At 48.1% G+C, this 15,526-nt stretch overlaps 1 protein-coding gene across 1 annotated transcript in view; it reads right to left on the bottom strand.

The window, feature by feature from the left end:
• The window catches only part of LOC129701881 (glutamate receptor 1-like), a 50,971-nt gene that overhangs the window by 13,512 nt on the left and 21,933 nt on the right, over nt 1-15,526 (bottom strand). The window contains exons 12-13 of the mRNA XM_055643370.1: nt 13,801-14,007; nt 11,268-11,638 (exon numbers count right to left, since the gene is read on the bottom strand). Coding sequence (XP_055499345.1) covers nt 11,268-11,638; nt 13,801-14,007 — 578 coding nt within the window. The remainder of the gene's footprint in view (nt 1-11,267; nt 11,639-13,800; nt 14,008-15,526) is intronic.

The following is a 15,526-nucleotide window of genomic DNA, read 5'->3' as shown; positions in this document are numbered from 1 at the left end:
ACTTTCAGTGACCGGTGTACAAGGACACCCAGGTCTCGCTGCACCTCCCCCTTGCCTAACATAACCCCATTGATATAATAATCTGCCCCCTTGTTTTTGCCACCAAAGTGGATAACCTACCATTTATCTGGTATAAATATATGGTGAACAGTATTATATATGGTAAATAGTTGCGGCCACAACACCTAGCCTTGCGGCACTCCACTCGCCACTGCCTGCCATTCTGAAAAGGACCCGTTCACTCCTACTCTTTGCTTCCGGTCTGATAACCATGTCAACACCCTACCCCCAATATCATGTGCTCTAATTTTAGTCACCAATCACCCGTGCGGGACCTTATCAAAGGCTTTCTGAAAGTCTAGATACACTACATCCACTGGCACCCCTTCATCCATTTTACTTGTCACATCCTCAAAAAACTCCAGAAGGTTAGTCAAGCATAATATCCCTTTCATAAATCCATGTTGACTTGGACTAATCCTGTTACTGCTATCCAAATGCGCCATTATTACCTCTTTAATAATTGACTCCTGCATCTTTCCCACCACCGAAGTCAGGTTAACTGGTTTGTAATTCCCCGTTTTCTCCCTCGCTCCTTTAACCATATAACCATATAATAATTACAGCACGGAAACAGGCCATCTCGACCCTTCTAGTCCGTGCCGAACACGTATTCTCCCCTAGTCCCATACACCTGCGTTCAGACCATAACCCTCCATTCCTTTCCCATCCATATAACTATCCAATTTATTTTTAAATGATAAAAACAAACCTGCCTCCACCACCTTTACTGGAAGCTCATACCACACAGCCACCACTCTCTGAGTAAAGAAGTTCCCCCTCATGTTACCCCTAAACCTCTGTCCCTTAATTCTCAAGTCATGTCCCCTTGTTTGAATCTTCCCGACTCTCAGTGGGAAAAGCTTATCCATGTCAACTCTGTCTATCCCTCTCATCATTTTAAAGACCTCTGTCAAGTCCTCCCTTAACCTTCTGCGCTCCAAAGAATAAAGCCCTAACTTGTTCAACCTTTCTCTGTAACTTAGTTGCTGAAACCCAGGCAACATCCTAGTAAATCTCCTCTGTACTATCTCTATTTTGTTGACATCCTTCCTATAATTAGGCGACCAAAATTGTACACCATACTCCAGAATTGGCCTCACCAATGCCTTGTACAATTTTAACATTACATCCCAACTTCTATACTCAATGCTCTGATTTATAAAGGCCAGCACACCAAAAGCTTTCTTTACAACCCTATCTACATGAGATTCCACTTTCAGGGAACTGTGCACAGTTATTCCCAGATCCCTCTGTTCACCTGCATTCTTCAATTTCCTACCATTTACCATGTACGTCCTATTTTGATTTGTCCTGCCAAGATGTAGCACCTCACACTTATCAGCATTAAACTCCATCTGCCATCTTTCAGCCCACTCTTCCTACTGGCATAAATCTCTCTGTAGACTTTGAAAATCTGTTTCATTATCCATAACCCCACCTATCTTAGTATCATCTGTATACTTACTAATCCAATTCACCACACCATCATCCAGATCATTGATGTACATGACAAACAACAGTGGACCCAACACAGATCCCTGTGGCACCCCACTAGTCACTGGCCTCCAACCTGACAAACAACCATCCACCATTACTCTCTGACATCTCCCATTCAGCCACTGTTGAATCCATCTTGCTACTCCACCATTAATACCCAACAATTGAACCTTCTTAACCAACCTTCCATGAGGAACCTTGTCAAAGGCCGTACTGAAGTCCATATATACAACATCCACTGCTTTACCCTCATCAATTTCCCGAGTAACCACTTCAAAATATTCAAGAAGATTAGTCAAACATGACCTTCCAGGCACAAATCCATGTTGACTGTTCCTAATCAGACCCGGTTTATCCAGATGCTTATATATATTATCTCTAAGTATCCTTTCCATTAATTTGCCCACCACTGACGTCAAACTAACAGGTCTATAATTGCTAGGTTTACTCTTGGACCCCTTTTTAAACAATGGAACAACATGCGCAATACGCCAATCCTCTGGCACTATTCCCGTTTCTAATGACATTTGAAATATTTCTGTCATAGCCCCTGCTATTTCTACACTAACTTCCCTCAATGTCCTAGGGAATATCCTGTCCGGACCTGGAGACTTATCCACTTTTATATTTCTCAAAAGTGTCAGTACTTCCTCTTCTTTGAATCTCATAGTTTCCATAGGTACTCTACTTGTTTCCCTTACCTCACATAATTCAATATCCTTCTCCTTGGTGAATACCGAAGAAAAGAAATTGTTCAATATCTCCCCCATCTCTTTTGGCTCTTTTCAGATAGCTGTCCACTGACTCTCTAATGGACCAATTTTTATCCCTCGTTATCCTTTTGCTATTAATATAGCTGTAGAAACCCTTTGGATTTACTTTCACCTTACTTGCCAAAGCAACCTCATATCTTCTTTTAGCTTTTCTAATTTCTTTCTTAAGATTCTTTTTATATTCTTTATACTCCTCAAGCACCTAATTTACTCCATGCTGCCTATAATTATTGTAGATCTCTCTCTTTTTCCGAACCAAGTGTCCAATTTCCCTTGAAAACCTTGGCTCTTTCCAATTTTTACTATTTCCTTTCAACCGAACAGGGACATAAAGATTCTGTACTCTTAAAATTTCACCTTTAAATGTACTGCATTTCTCTTCCACATCTTTCCCATAAAACAAACTGTCCCAATTTACTTATTTCAAATCCTTTTGCATCTCCTCAAAATCAGCCTTTCTCCAATCAAAAATCTCAACCCTAGGTCCAGTTCTGACCCTCTCCATAATTATATTGAAACTAATGGTATTGTGATCACTGGTTCCGAACTGTTCCCCAACGCATACCTCTGCCACCTGACCCATCTCATTTCCTAACAGGAGGTCCAGTACCGCCCCTTCTCTAGTAGGTACTTCTATGTATTGCTGCAAAAAACTATCCTGCACACATTTTACAAACTCCAACCCATCCAGCCCATTTACAGAATGTGTTTCCCAGTCTATGTGTGGAAAATTGAAATCTCCCACAATCACTACCTTGTGCTTACTACTAATATCTGCAATCTCCTTACATATTTGCTCTTCCAATTCTCGCTCCCCATTTGGCGGTCTATAATACACCCCTATAAGTGTTGCTACCCCTTTCCCATTTCTCAGTTCCACCCAAATAGCCTCTCTAGACGAGCCCTCTAATCTATCTTGCCAAAGCACTGCTGTAATATCTTCCCTGATAAGCAATGCAACACCTCCACCTCTTGCCCCTCCAATTCTATCACACCTGAAGCAACGAAATCCTGGAATATTTAGTTTCCAATCACAGCCCTCCTGCAACCATGTTTCACTGATCGCCGAAACATCATACTTCCAGGTGTCAATCCAGACTCTAAGTTCATCCACCTTTCTTGAAAAGTAGGATAACATTAGCTATCCTCCAATCCACAGGAACTGATCCTGAATCTATTGAACATTGGAAAATGATCACCAATGCGTCCACTATTTCTAGAGCCACCTCCCTGAGGACCCTGGGATGCAGACCATCAGGCCCCGGGGATTTATCATCCTTCAGTCCCATTAGTCTCCCCAATATTATTTCTCGCCTAATGAAAATTTCTTTCAGTTCCTCGACCCCCTTAGATCCTCTGTCCTCCAGTACATCTGGGAGATTGTTTGTGTCTTCCTTAGTGAAGACAGATCCGAAGTACCTATTCAACTCTTCTTCCATTTCCTTGTTGCCCATAATAATTTCACCCCTGTCTGCCTTCAAGGGATCCACATTTGACTTTGCTATTCTTTTTTCCTGAACAAATCTAAAGTAGCTTTTACTGTCCTTCTTTATATTCCTGGCCAGCTTCCCCTCGTACTTTATCTTTTCAGCCCGTATTGCCCGTTTTGTTTCCTTCTGTTGTCCTATGAAAGTTTCCCAATCCTCTGGCTTCCAGCTACTCTTTGCTGTGTTATACATATTTTCTTTTAGTTTTATTCTATCCCTAACTTCTCTTGTCAGCCACGGTTGCCTCCTACTCCCCTTAGAATCTTTCTTCCTTTTTTGGAATGAAATGATCCTGCATCTTCTGGATTATGCCCAGAAATTCCTGCCATTGCTGTTCCATCGTCATTCCTGCTAGGATCCCTTTCCAGTCTACCTTGGCCAGCTCCCCTCTCATGCCTTCATTGTCCCCTTTGTTCAACTGTATCACTGACACTTCTGATTTAACCTTCTCCTTCTCAAATTGCAGATTAAAACTAATCATATTATGATCACTACATCCAAGCAGTTCCTTTACGCAAGTTCTCTTATCAAATCTGGTTCATTAGACAACACTAAATCCAGAATTGCCTTTTCTCTGGTCGACTCCATTACAAGTTGCTCTAAGAATCCATCTCGGAGCCATTCTACAAACTCTCTTTCGTGGGGTCCTGAACCAACCTGATTTTCCCAGTCTACCTGCATATTGAAATCCCCCATCACCACAGTGGCATTACCTTTGTTACATGCCAGTTTTAACTCCTGCTGTAACTTACACCCTACATCCGGCCTACTATTTGGGGGTCTGTACATAACGCCAATTAGTGTCTTCTTGCCTTTACAATTCCTCAACTCAATCCACAGTGACTCCACCTCGTCATTCCCTATGTCTTCCTTCGAAAGGGATTGAATTCCATTCCTCACCAGAAGAGCTACCCTCCCTCCTCTGCCCACCTACCTGTCCTTTCTATAGTATGTATAACCCTGAATATTAAGTTCCCAGGCCCGATCCTCCTGCAGCCACGTCTCGGTAATCCCCACAATGTCATATCTACCAACCTCTAACTGAGCCTCAAGCTCATCAACTTTACTTCTTATACTTCGTGCATTCATATACAATACTTTTAATTCCTTAAGTATTCCACCTTTCACAACGATCCCTATTACACTTGGCCATACTCTCCTATCCCTTTGTGAGCTTTCTTTCCCGTTAATGCTTGGGTCATTAACGATCCCTTTACTCCCTTTCCCTTTAACTCCGTCCTAGACTATACCATTTGACACCCCCTTCCCCCCAAACCTGCCTGCCAGAATGCCATGGTGTCTGCATTTTGGAGCTTTAGTTATGACAGACACTGGATAGAATAGGCTTGTTTTCACTGGGAGCAAGCTGATAGAGGTTGATAAAATTATCATAAGTGGGGTAGAAAGTCGGAATCTTTCCCCGTGGTATCAAAAACAAAGAGTGCCGGTTTAAGGTGAGAGGAAGGAGATTTAAAGGGGATCTGAGGACTGTTTGTTCTTACAAATGGGTGTGTGCCTGGAAGATGCTGCCAGGAGTGGTAGTGGAAATTTCAATATTGTACACATAAAAACAAACACACAATAATAGTGCAGAGAGACAAAACCAATGCCCCAAGTCTATGTCGTTCAGAGGTTATTGGAGGCTGTAGTGTTTAATAGCCTGGTGACATGTGCAGGCCGAGGAGATTGGTTGAATTGGCATCGTGGTTGGCAGTGACATTGTGGGCCGAAGGGCCTGTTGCTGTGCTGTACTGGGTATGTGTCACGTTTTCACACACGCGTGTCGTGCAGCTGCTGTATCCGGCTGGGAGCGGGATTACACGGGTGGGATGTGTGCAGCCCAGAGCTGACGAGCGATTAGACCCAGCGATGGTTCTCTGTGTAATACCTCCTGTTCTACAAATTGACAGCAACGATCGTCAGATGAATATTTAACAAACTGTTAGCATGAGAGGAGCTGCATGCAACTGAGAGAGGAGGAAATCGGAGATCAGCCTCCTTTGATGTCAAATTTATATTAATTTGTTATTAAACCTGTCAGCTCGTTCCCCAGTGAAGCCTCCGCAAGCCTCGCGTCTGGGCTGGGTGGGACCGCGCCGCAGTGTCCACGCTCCCGCAACAGCAGGACACACTAGACCAGCACACACACACACCAGCTGGACACACTAGACCAGCACACACACACACCAGCTGGACACACTAGATCAGCACACACACACACCAGCTGGACACACTAGACCAGCACACACCCACACACACACACACACCAGCTGGACACACTAGACCAGTACACACACACACACACCAGCTGGACACACTAGACCAGCACACACACACACCAGCTGGACACACTAGACCAGCACACACACACACACCAGCTGGACACACTAGACCAGCACACACACACACACACACACACACACCAGCTGGACACACTAGACCAACACACACACACACACACCAGCTGGACACACTAGACCAGCACACACACACACACACACACACCAGCTGGACACACTAGACCAGCACACACACACACACACACACACCAGCTGGACACACTAGACCAGCACACACACACACACACACACACACACACACACACACACACACACACACACACACACACACACACACACACACACACACACACACACACACCAGCTGGACACACTACACCACACACACACACACACACACACACACACAGCTGGACACACTACACCAACACACACCCACAATAGGTGGACACACTACACCAGCAGACAATCCACACATACACACACTAACAGACACCCCACACCAACAGACACCCCATACTAGCAGACACCCCACACACCAACAGACATACACACACATACACACACACCAGCAAACACTCCACACCAACACACACACGTACACACACCAGTAGACACCGCACTAGTAGACACCCCACACATACTCACACCAACACACACACATAGCACACGCACACACAACAGCAGACACCCCACACAAGCACACACACACCCAGCAGACACCCTACATCAGCAGACACCCACACAAGCAGACACTCCACACCAACACACACCCCACATCAGTGGACACACACACCAGCAGACGCTGCACACCAACACACACTTACACACACACCAGCAGACACCCCACACCAGCACACACACACACACCAGCAGACACACACACACACCAGCAGACACCCCACACCAGCACACACACACACACACCAGCACACACACACACACACACCAGCAGACACCCTACCTCAGTACACACCCACACAAGCAGACACTCCACACAAACTCCAGCAGATACTCCACACCAACACACACTCATACACACACCAGCAGACACCCCACACCAGCACACACACACACACACACCAGCAGACACCCCACACCAGCACACACACACACACACACACACACACACACACACACACACACCAGCACACACACACACACACACACACACACACACACACACACACAGCACACACACACACACACCAGCACACACACACACACTCCACACCAGTGAGAGACACTCGCCTTACAGGGAATCTTTAGTTCTTTCTTGTTTCCTTTTCTTGGCTGAGTGGATTTGCTGCAGCTCTTGAAGCAGTTACAACTCCTGGTTTAGGATATCGTACTGCATATCGCTAGCCCGGGAAAAGATCAAAATCCAAATTCCCAAGTATGGTTTCTAATGAATGTGTATCGATTTTGCACCATTGTAAAGTAGAAATATCGTAAGTCGAAGCATCGTAAATCGAGGAGCATCTGTAGTGGTATTTAAGCGGCTTTTAGACAGACACAAGAACAGACGGGGACTAAAGGGACATGGGCCATGTGCAGGCAGAGAGATTGCTCCTCTTCCAACCTCAATTACTGTATCTGCTGTCTAGGTGTGGACTCGTATATCAGTGAGACCAATCGTCGACAGGGCAATCGTTTCACTGAACCCCTGCGCTCAATTCACCTTGGCCTATGCGATCTCCCAGTTGCAAAAGACTTTAAATCCCAATTTGACACTTTAAATCTGAAGAAGGGTTTCGGCCCGAAACGTTGCCTATTTCCTTCGGTCCATAGATGCTGCTGCACCCGCTGAGTTTCGCCAGCATTTTTGTGTACTTTAAATCCCAATCCCATTCCCACACTGACCTTTCTGTCCTGGGCCTCCTCCATTGTCAGAGTGAGGCCAAATGCATATTGGAGGAACAGCACCTCATATTTCGCTTGGGCAGCTTACAACCTAGCAGCATGATACTGATTTCTCTAACTTCAAGTAACCCCTGCATTCCCTCTCTCTCCATCCCTACCCTAGTCGTTGTACTAGTTTCATTGTCTGTAACTCAATATCACCTAGCCCACAGCTAACAATGGACTGTTTCCTTGATAACTTTCATTCATTTGTTCTATATCTCTATATCACTGTCGAGATCTCTCCTTTCCCTTTTCCCCTGACTCTCAGTCTGAAGAAGGATCTTGACCCGAAACATCACCTATTCATTTTCTCCAGAGATGCTGTCTGACCCACTGAGTTACTCCAGCTGACTGTGTCTATCTTCGGTTGAAACAAAGCGGTCCGCGGAGGGATTTGTTAGATGAGCATCATGTTTAGCACAGAGCTGTGGGCCAAAGTGCCTGTTTCTGTGCTGTGTGTTCCATGTTGTAAGTTAACCACTGTCGTAGGCAGAGCTGAGTACCTCCGGGAGTAACAAGGAGAGCGTGCAAACTCCACATAGACAGCACCCAAGGTCAGGATTGAACTTCAAAGCTCCAGAGATCTGGGTTCAATCCTAACCTCTGGTTCTGTCCTTGTGAAGTTTGTACGTTCTCCCTGTGACCGCGTAGGGTTCCTCCCATGTCCCAATGATGCTTGGTTGTATGTTTCTTGTCCTCTGTGATTTGCCCGTAGTGTGTGTGTGACGGGGTGTACTCTGGGGGGAGTTGATGGGAATGTGTGGATTAATTGACGATGGTGGAAGTGGTAGTGTAATGGTGAGCACACACTCCGTGGGCTGAAGGACCTGTTTCCCGGCTGTATCTGCCATGGACTCTGCGTGGGGGAAGGGGCTATGAGTGAGGAGAAGGTTAGCGTGTTAAAGGGCAAGCACTAGAGCAGGGAAGTGAACCATCAGTGACAGGCCGGGAGTGTGTGTCTCTGCAGGTGAGGAAATCGATAGATCGAGACAGACGGCACGTGGCGCAGCGATAGAGTTACTGCATTAGAACGCTTACAGCACCAGAGACCCTGGCTCAATCCTGGCTACGGGTGCTGTCTGTATGAAGTTTGTACGTTCTACCTGTGACTACGTGGGTTTTCTCCAAGATCTTTGATCTCCTCCACCAATCCAAAGACGTCCAGGTTTGTACGTTAATTGGCTTGGTGTATAAATTGTCCCTAGTGTATGTCAGATTCAGATTCAGATTCAGATTCAATTTTAATTGTCATTGTCAGTGTACAGTACAGAGACAACGAAATGCATTCTCTGTATGTATCATCATCATCATCATCACTGAAAACATCAACGGGCGCGGTGCCTTACAATGCAACAGTTGTACGACAGTGATCGCAACTTCTACTGAAGTGTGGATGGCCGTTGGCTCGCTGGGAGCTCATCTGCCCTTTGGCAGGTCTTGTTTTTGGTCCTGCTGGGGGTCCACAGCCCCCTCCTCACCTGGCAAACCAGGTGGGGGAGACTATTTAGTCGCTGACTATCTGACCATGGAGCATGTAGCACGGGATTACATGGTACCCGTGGCGGTGGGAACTCCTCCCGACCTGACTTTGTAGGCTTGTGTTAATGTGTGGGGATCGCTGGTTAGTGCGGACTCAGTGGGCCGAAGGGCATGTTTCTGCACTGTATCTCTAAACTGAACTAAACTAAAGACGGGGAGAAAGGCTATAGACTTCCTTATCTGACAAGCCAGTGTATGGCACAAATGGAAATAACTGCACCATCTATTACCACAGAGAAATTGATAGAGGAAACTCAATTGTGAACAGACGGGCAAAATAGAAATGACTGGGGAGTCCTGGAGAGAAAGGGAGCAGCTCGGAGCTTGGAAATGAAAATTCAACAGTGGTTGGTCTTCAGGTTGAGCTGCTGGAAAAGTGGTCACATACCCCAGTTTGCTTTGATGGTGCCCAAGTATAGATGATTGTTGAAAGCTTCAAATTCATAGGAATAAACAACACCAGCAACTTGTCCTGGGCCACCCATATTGAAGCAATGGCCATAAAAGCACACCTACCCCTTTACTTCCGTAGAAGGCTTAGGAAGTTTGATGTGTCCCCAACAGATGCGCTGTAGAAAGCATTTTATTGGGATGCATCACAGCATGGTTTGGGAACAGCTCCATCCAACACCACATGAAATTGTAGCGAATTGTGGACACAGCCCAGGCCTTCACACAAACTCTCTTGCCTTCAAGAGAGAGTTAGATAGGGCTCTTAAAGATAGCGGAGTCAGGGGATATGGGGAGAAGGCAGGAACGGGGTATGGATTGTGGATGATTAGCCAATGTCACATTGAATGGTGGTGCTGACTCGAAGGGCCGAATGGCCTTCTCCTGCACCTATTGTCTATTGTCTAATGTTTATTGTCTAAACCAAAACTCCCTTTCATTCACACTTCACACTGCCTCGGTAAGGCCACCAGCATAATCAAGGATGAATCTCACCCCGGTCCCTCCCTCTCCTCCCCTCTCCCATCGGGCACGAGGTATAGAACTGTGAAAACGCACACCTCCAGAAACAGGTACAGTTCCTTCCCAGCTGTTATCAGGCAACGGAACCATTCTCTCAACAGCTAGAGAACCGTGTATGGACTGCACCAATGATCACAGAAAGTCAAGGCAGCCTTCGCCCCAGCCGGTTAAATATGGCACCCACCGGCGCTGTGGACACGGAAACCATGGGATCACGTCACAGAAACACAAAGACCACGTGATCGTGTCACGGGGACAGAAACCATGTGATCACATGACCGGGAACACGCAACCAGAACCACCTCATCCAGCCTGGTAACACGGCACTTCTCAAACAACCAGCCCAGTGTGATGACTCCAACTCCCCCTCACATCTGTGACACTATGTAATGCTACATTAGTTACACATGTGTCAACCGTGGACCATAACACGGCTGTACACAGCAAGTCACGGCAACACGGCAGAGACTCCCTGTGGAGACTCCAGAGTGCCTCGCGGACTCCAGGCAGTCAGCGTGTTGGAAGGATGTAGATAGCGGTGTCTAGGAATCGATCGGAGACAGCCCCTCACACCCACATCACACTCTGGCACAGAAACACAGAGAGCTTCAGCACATAACGCTGAATGTAACGAGAGTAATCAGGTCTCTGCGGAGCAGTGAATAATGACCACACACCACGGCAAGGAATGGGAGCCGCAAACGCTCAACAACAAGGAGATGGAGACCAACCTGGGGGAGATGTCACATCCTTGCTGCATGAAGGCACCCAGAGAGAACCAGAGGCTGTTGAATATTCCAAACTCGTTGGTCTGCTCGAGGCTCTGCATGTCAGGGCTATCCTCGTATTCCTCTGTCTGCCACTCGTACGGGCTGAACCTGCTGACCAGGAAGAGGACCACACTCACTCCGATGTAGGCAAAGACGATGCACATCCAGATCTCATAGGCCAACGGGTCGAGGAAGGAGAAGACCCCCGGCTTGGACTTTTGCGGCTTCTTGATCATGATGGAGATCCCCAAACTCATGAAGGGTTTGGAGAAGTCGATGACCTCCTCACGGACCAGCGTGATTGTTAAAGGAGCCACTGCAATGTCAGCTTTCTGAAAGGCAAGAGTGGTCGGCATTAGCAAGCCCAACGGAGAAACAGACCCGCGGTTGTCCCGCATCTGTCCCTCCGGGATGGGCTGACCAGAACCCCACGCAATACTCAAGATGCGGGCAATTCCTAGGAATCTGCACCACGACTCACCAATCTTTACACAATGCTTCGACCGATGAAGGCAAGCATGCCATATGTCTTCCTTACCACTCTAGTCCTCTTGTATTGCAACTTTCAGTGGAGTTCAGCGTCTTGTCATGTGTACCTTCCTCTTATATTTGACCTCCCAAAACACCATTTGTCGTATTTATCTGGATTAAACTCTATCTGCCATTTCTCTGCCCACATTTCCAGCTGCTCTATATCCTGCTGCACTATATATGTGACAACCTTCATCACTGTCCACAACTCTACCTTTTTTTGTTGTTTCCAGACTTACTGATCAGCACTTCCACATGTTTACCCGGTCACTTTACAGACATGACCAGCAAAGGTCCCAGCACTGACACCTGCCGACCCAATTGAGCCGTATCAAGGCGCAGGGGGGGCAGAGGTTCTACAGAGACTGTGCTGGCACTAGCCTTGCAATCAGGAGTGCAGCTGTGTCGTTCTTTGAAAGTGGCGTTACAGGTAGACAGGGTGGTTAAAAAGACTTTTAGCCCATTGGCCATCATCAGTCAGAGTATTGGGTATAGAAGTTGGGAGGTCATGTGCAGTTACACATCATAAGATAGGTGGGGTTGTGGATAATGAAGTAGATTTTCAAAGTCTACAGAGAGATTTATGCCAGTTGGAAGAGTGGGCTGAAAGATGGCAGATGGAGTTTAATGCTGATAAGTGTGAGGTGCTACATCTTGGCAGGACAAATCAAAATAGGACGTACATGGTAAATGGTAGGGAATTGAAGAATGCAGGTGAACAGAGGGATCTGGGAATAACTGTGCACAGTTCCCTGAAAGTGGAATCTCATGTAGATAGGGTGGTAAAGAAAGCTTTTGGTGTGCTGACCTTTATAAATCAGAGCATTGAGTATAGAAGTTGGGATGTAATGTTAAAATTGTACATAGCATTGGTGAGGCCAATTTTGGAGTATGGTGTACAATTTTGGTCGCCTAATTACAGGAAGGATGTCAACAAAATAGAGAGAGTACAGAGGAGATTTACTAGAATGTTGCCTGGGTTTCAGCAACCAAGTTACAGAGAAAGGTTGAACAAGTTAGTGCTTTATTCTTTGGAGCGCAGAAGGTTAAGGGGGGACTTGATAGAGGTCTTTAAAATGATGAGAGGGATAGACAGAGTTGACGTGGATAAGCTTTTCCCACTGAGAGTAGGGAAGATTCAAACAAGGGGACATGACTTGAGAATTAAGGGACAAAAGTTTAGGGGTAACATGAGGGGGAACTTCTTTACTAAAAGAGTGGTGGCTGTGTGGAATGAGCTTCCAGTGAAGGTGGTGGAGGCAGGTTCGTTTTTATCATTTAAAAATAAATTGGATAGTTATATGGACGGGAAAGGAATGGAGGGTTATGGTCTGAGCGCAGGTATATGGGACTAGGGGAGAATACGTGTTCGGCATGGACTAGAAGGGTCGAGATGGCCTGTTTCTGTGCTGCAATTGTCATATGGTTATATGGTTATATGGTTACATATAAGTGGTGATAAGACAGCTGCATTTAGAGTATTGTCTTCGGTTCTGGGCACCGAGTTATGGGAAAGATTTTGTTAAGCTGGAAAGAGTGCAGAGATTTATAAGGATACTGCCAGAACTCTAGGGCCTAATCTATAGGGACAGGTAGGGCAGGCCAAGACATTATTCCTTGGAGCGCAGCAGGATGAGGGATGATCTTATGGAGATGTACAAAATCATGATAGGACAGAGTGTCTTGATAAGTGTAGGAGAATCGAGGGCCAGAGGACAGAGGTTTAAGGTGAGGGGGGGAAAGATTTAATAGGAACTCGAGCTACAGGAGGACAGGAGGACGTAGATAAGGTAGGGATTAGCTCAATGTTTAAGAAACATTTAGACAGGTACATTGATAGGACAGGTGCAGAGGGATATGGGCCAAATGCAGGCAGGTGGGACTAGTGTAGATGGAACATGTTTGTTGGCGTGGGCAGGTTGGGACTGGGGGCCAGGGTTCAGAGGTCGACACAGACACTCACCGAGTAGACCAGCTCGCCCACCATGCCGTTCCAGGCTTTGCTCTCGGGGTCTCGAGCTCCGTACTTGCCATCAGCCACGATGGCCAGCTTGTACTTGAAGCCCACGTGCTTGGCGATCTCGGCGGCCAGCTCCACGCAGTAGCCCTCGTATTTGTCGTTGCCCTCCAGCTGCTCCTGGTTCTTCTTCAGCATCACGTAGGGCGGCTCCTGCAAACCACAGCCAGCAACTGGTCACATGACATGTAATCAGGGCGTGCCGGGGCATGCAGTCACCATCCTGCTGCCACCCTTCACCCACTGCCGGCATGGAATCCGGCTTTTCAACCTGACCAGTCCATGCCCACAAGGTGTGCCAAGCTAGTGCCATCTGCTCACAGCCAAATAATCGAGGCAACTTGCCGGGCATGGAGGAGCTGGGCATTGGGGAGCTGGGCATTGGGAAGCTGGGCATTGGGAAGCTGGGCATTGGGAAGCTGGGCATTGGGGAGCTGGGCATGGAGGAGTTGGGCAGGAGGAGTTAGGCATGGAGCTGGGCGTGGTGGAGCTGGGTGTGGAGGAGTTGGGGAGGAGGAGCTGGGCATTGGGGAGCTGGGCATTGGGGAGCTGGGCATTGGGGAGCTGGGCATTGGAGGATTGGGGAGCTGGGCATTGGGAAGCTGGGCATTGGGAAGCTGGGCATTGGGAAGCTGGGCATGGGGGAGCAGGGCATTGGGAGCTGGGCATTGGGGAGCTGGGCATGGGGTAGCTGGGCATTGGGGAGCTGGGCATTGGGAAGCTGCTGGGCATTGGGGAGCTGGGCATTGGGGAGCTGGGCATTGGGGAGCTGGGTGTGGAGAGATGGGCGTGGGGGAGCTGGGCATGGAGGAGTTGGCATGGAGGAGTTAGCTGGGTGTGGAGCTGGGTGTGGGCAGGAGGGTTGGGGAGGAGCTGGGCATTGGGGAGCTGGGCATTGGGGAGCTGGGCATTGGGGAGCTGGGTGTGGAGATATGGGCGTGGGGGAGCTGGGCATGGAGGAGTTGGCATGGAGGTGCTGGGTGTGGAGTAGTTGGGCAGGAGGAGTTAGGCATGGAGCTGGGCGTGGGGGAGCTGGGTGTGGAGGAGTTGGGGAGGAGGAGCTGGGCATTGGGGAGCTGGGCATGGAGGACTTGCGCATGGAGGAGTGGGGAGGAGGAGCTGGGCATTGGGGAGCTGGGTGTGGAGAGCTGGGCGTGGGGGAGTTAGCGCATGGAGGTGCTGGGTGGGGAGTAGTTGGGCAGGAGGAGTTAGGCATGGAGCTGGGTGTGGAGAGCTGGGCGTGGAGGACTTGCGCATGGAGGAGTTGGGGAGGAGGAGCTGGGCATTGGGGAGCTGGGCATTGAGGAGTTGGCATGGAGGAGCTGGGTGTGGAGTAGTTGGGCAGGAGGAGTTGGCATGGAGGAGTTGGCATGGAGGAGCTGGGTGTGGAGTAGTTGGCATGGAGGAGCTGGGTGTGGAGTAGTTGGGCAGGAGGCGTTAGGCATGGAGCTGGGCGTGGGGGAGTTGGGCAGGAGGAGTTGCGGCATGGAGGCTGGGCATTGGGGAGCTGGGCATGGACGAGTTGGGCATGGAGCTGGGTGTGGGGGAGCTGGGCCAAGCCCTTCATTCTTCTGGCTTTCTTCTCTCCTCACCCCTGCAATCAGCTTGAAAGGCCCCAACCTGAAACATCACCTCTCTGTGTTCTCCAGTGATGCTGCCTGACCTGCTGAGG

Source organism: Leucoraja erinacea, chromosome 11 (assembly GCF_028641065.1).
Source record: "Leucoraja erinacea ecotype New England chromosome 11, Leri_hhj_1, whole genome shotgun sequence".
Taxonomy (NCBI): domain Eukaryota; kingdom Metazoa; phylum Chordata; class Chondrichthyes; order Rajiformes; family Rajidae; genus Leucoraja; species Leucoraja erinaceus.
The sequence above is the reverse complement of the archived record's forward strand: the minus strand, read 5'-3'. Positions and strand labels throughout refer to the sequence as shown.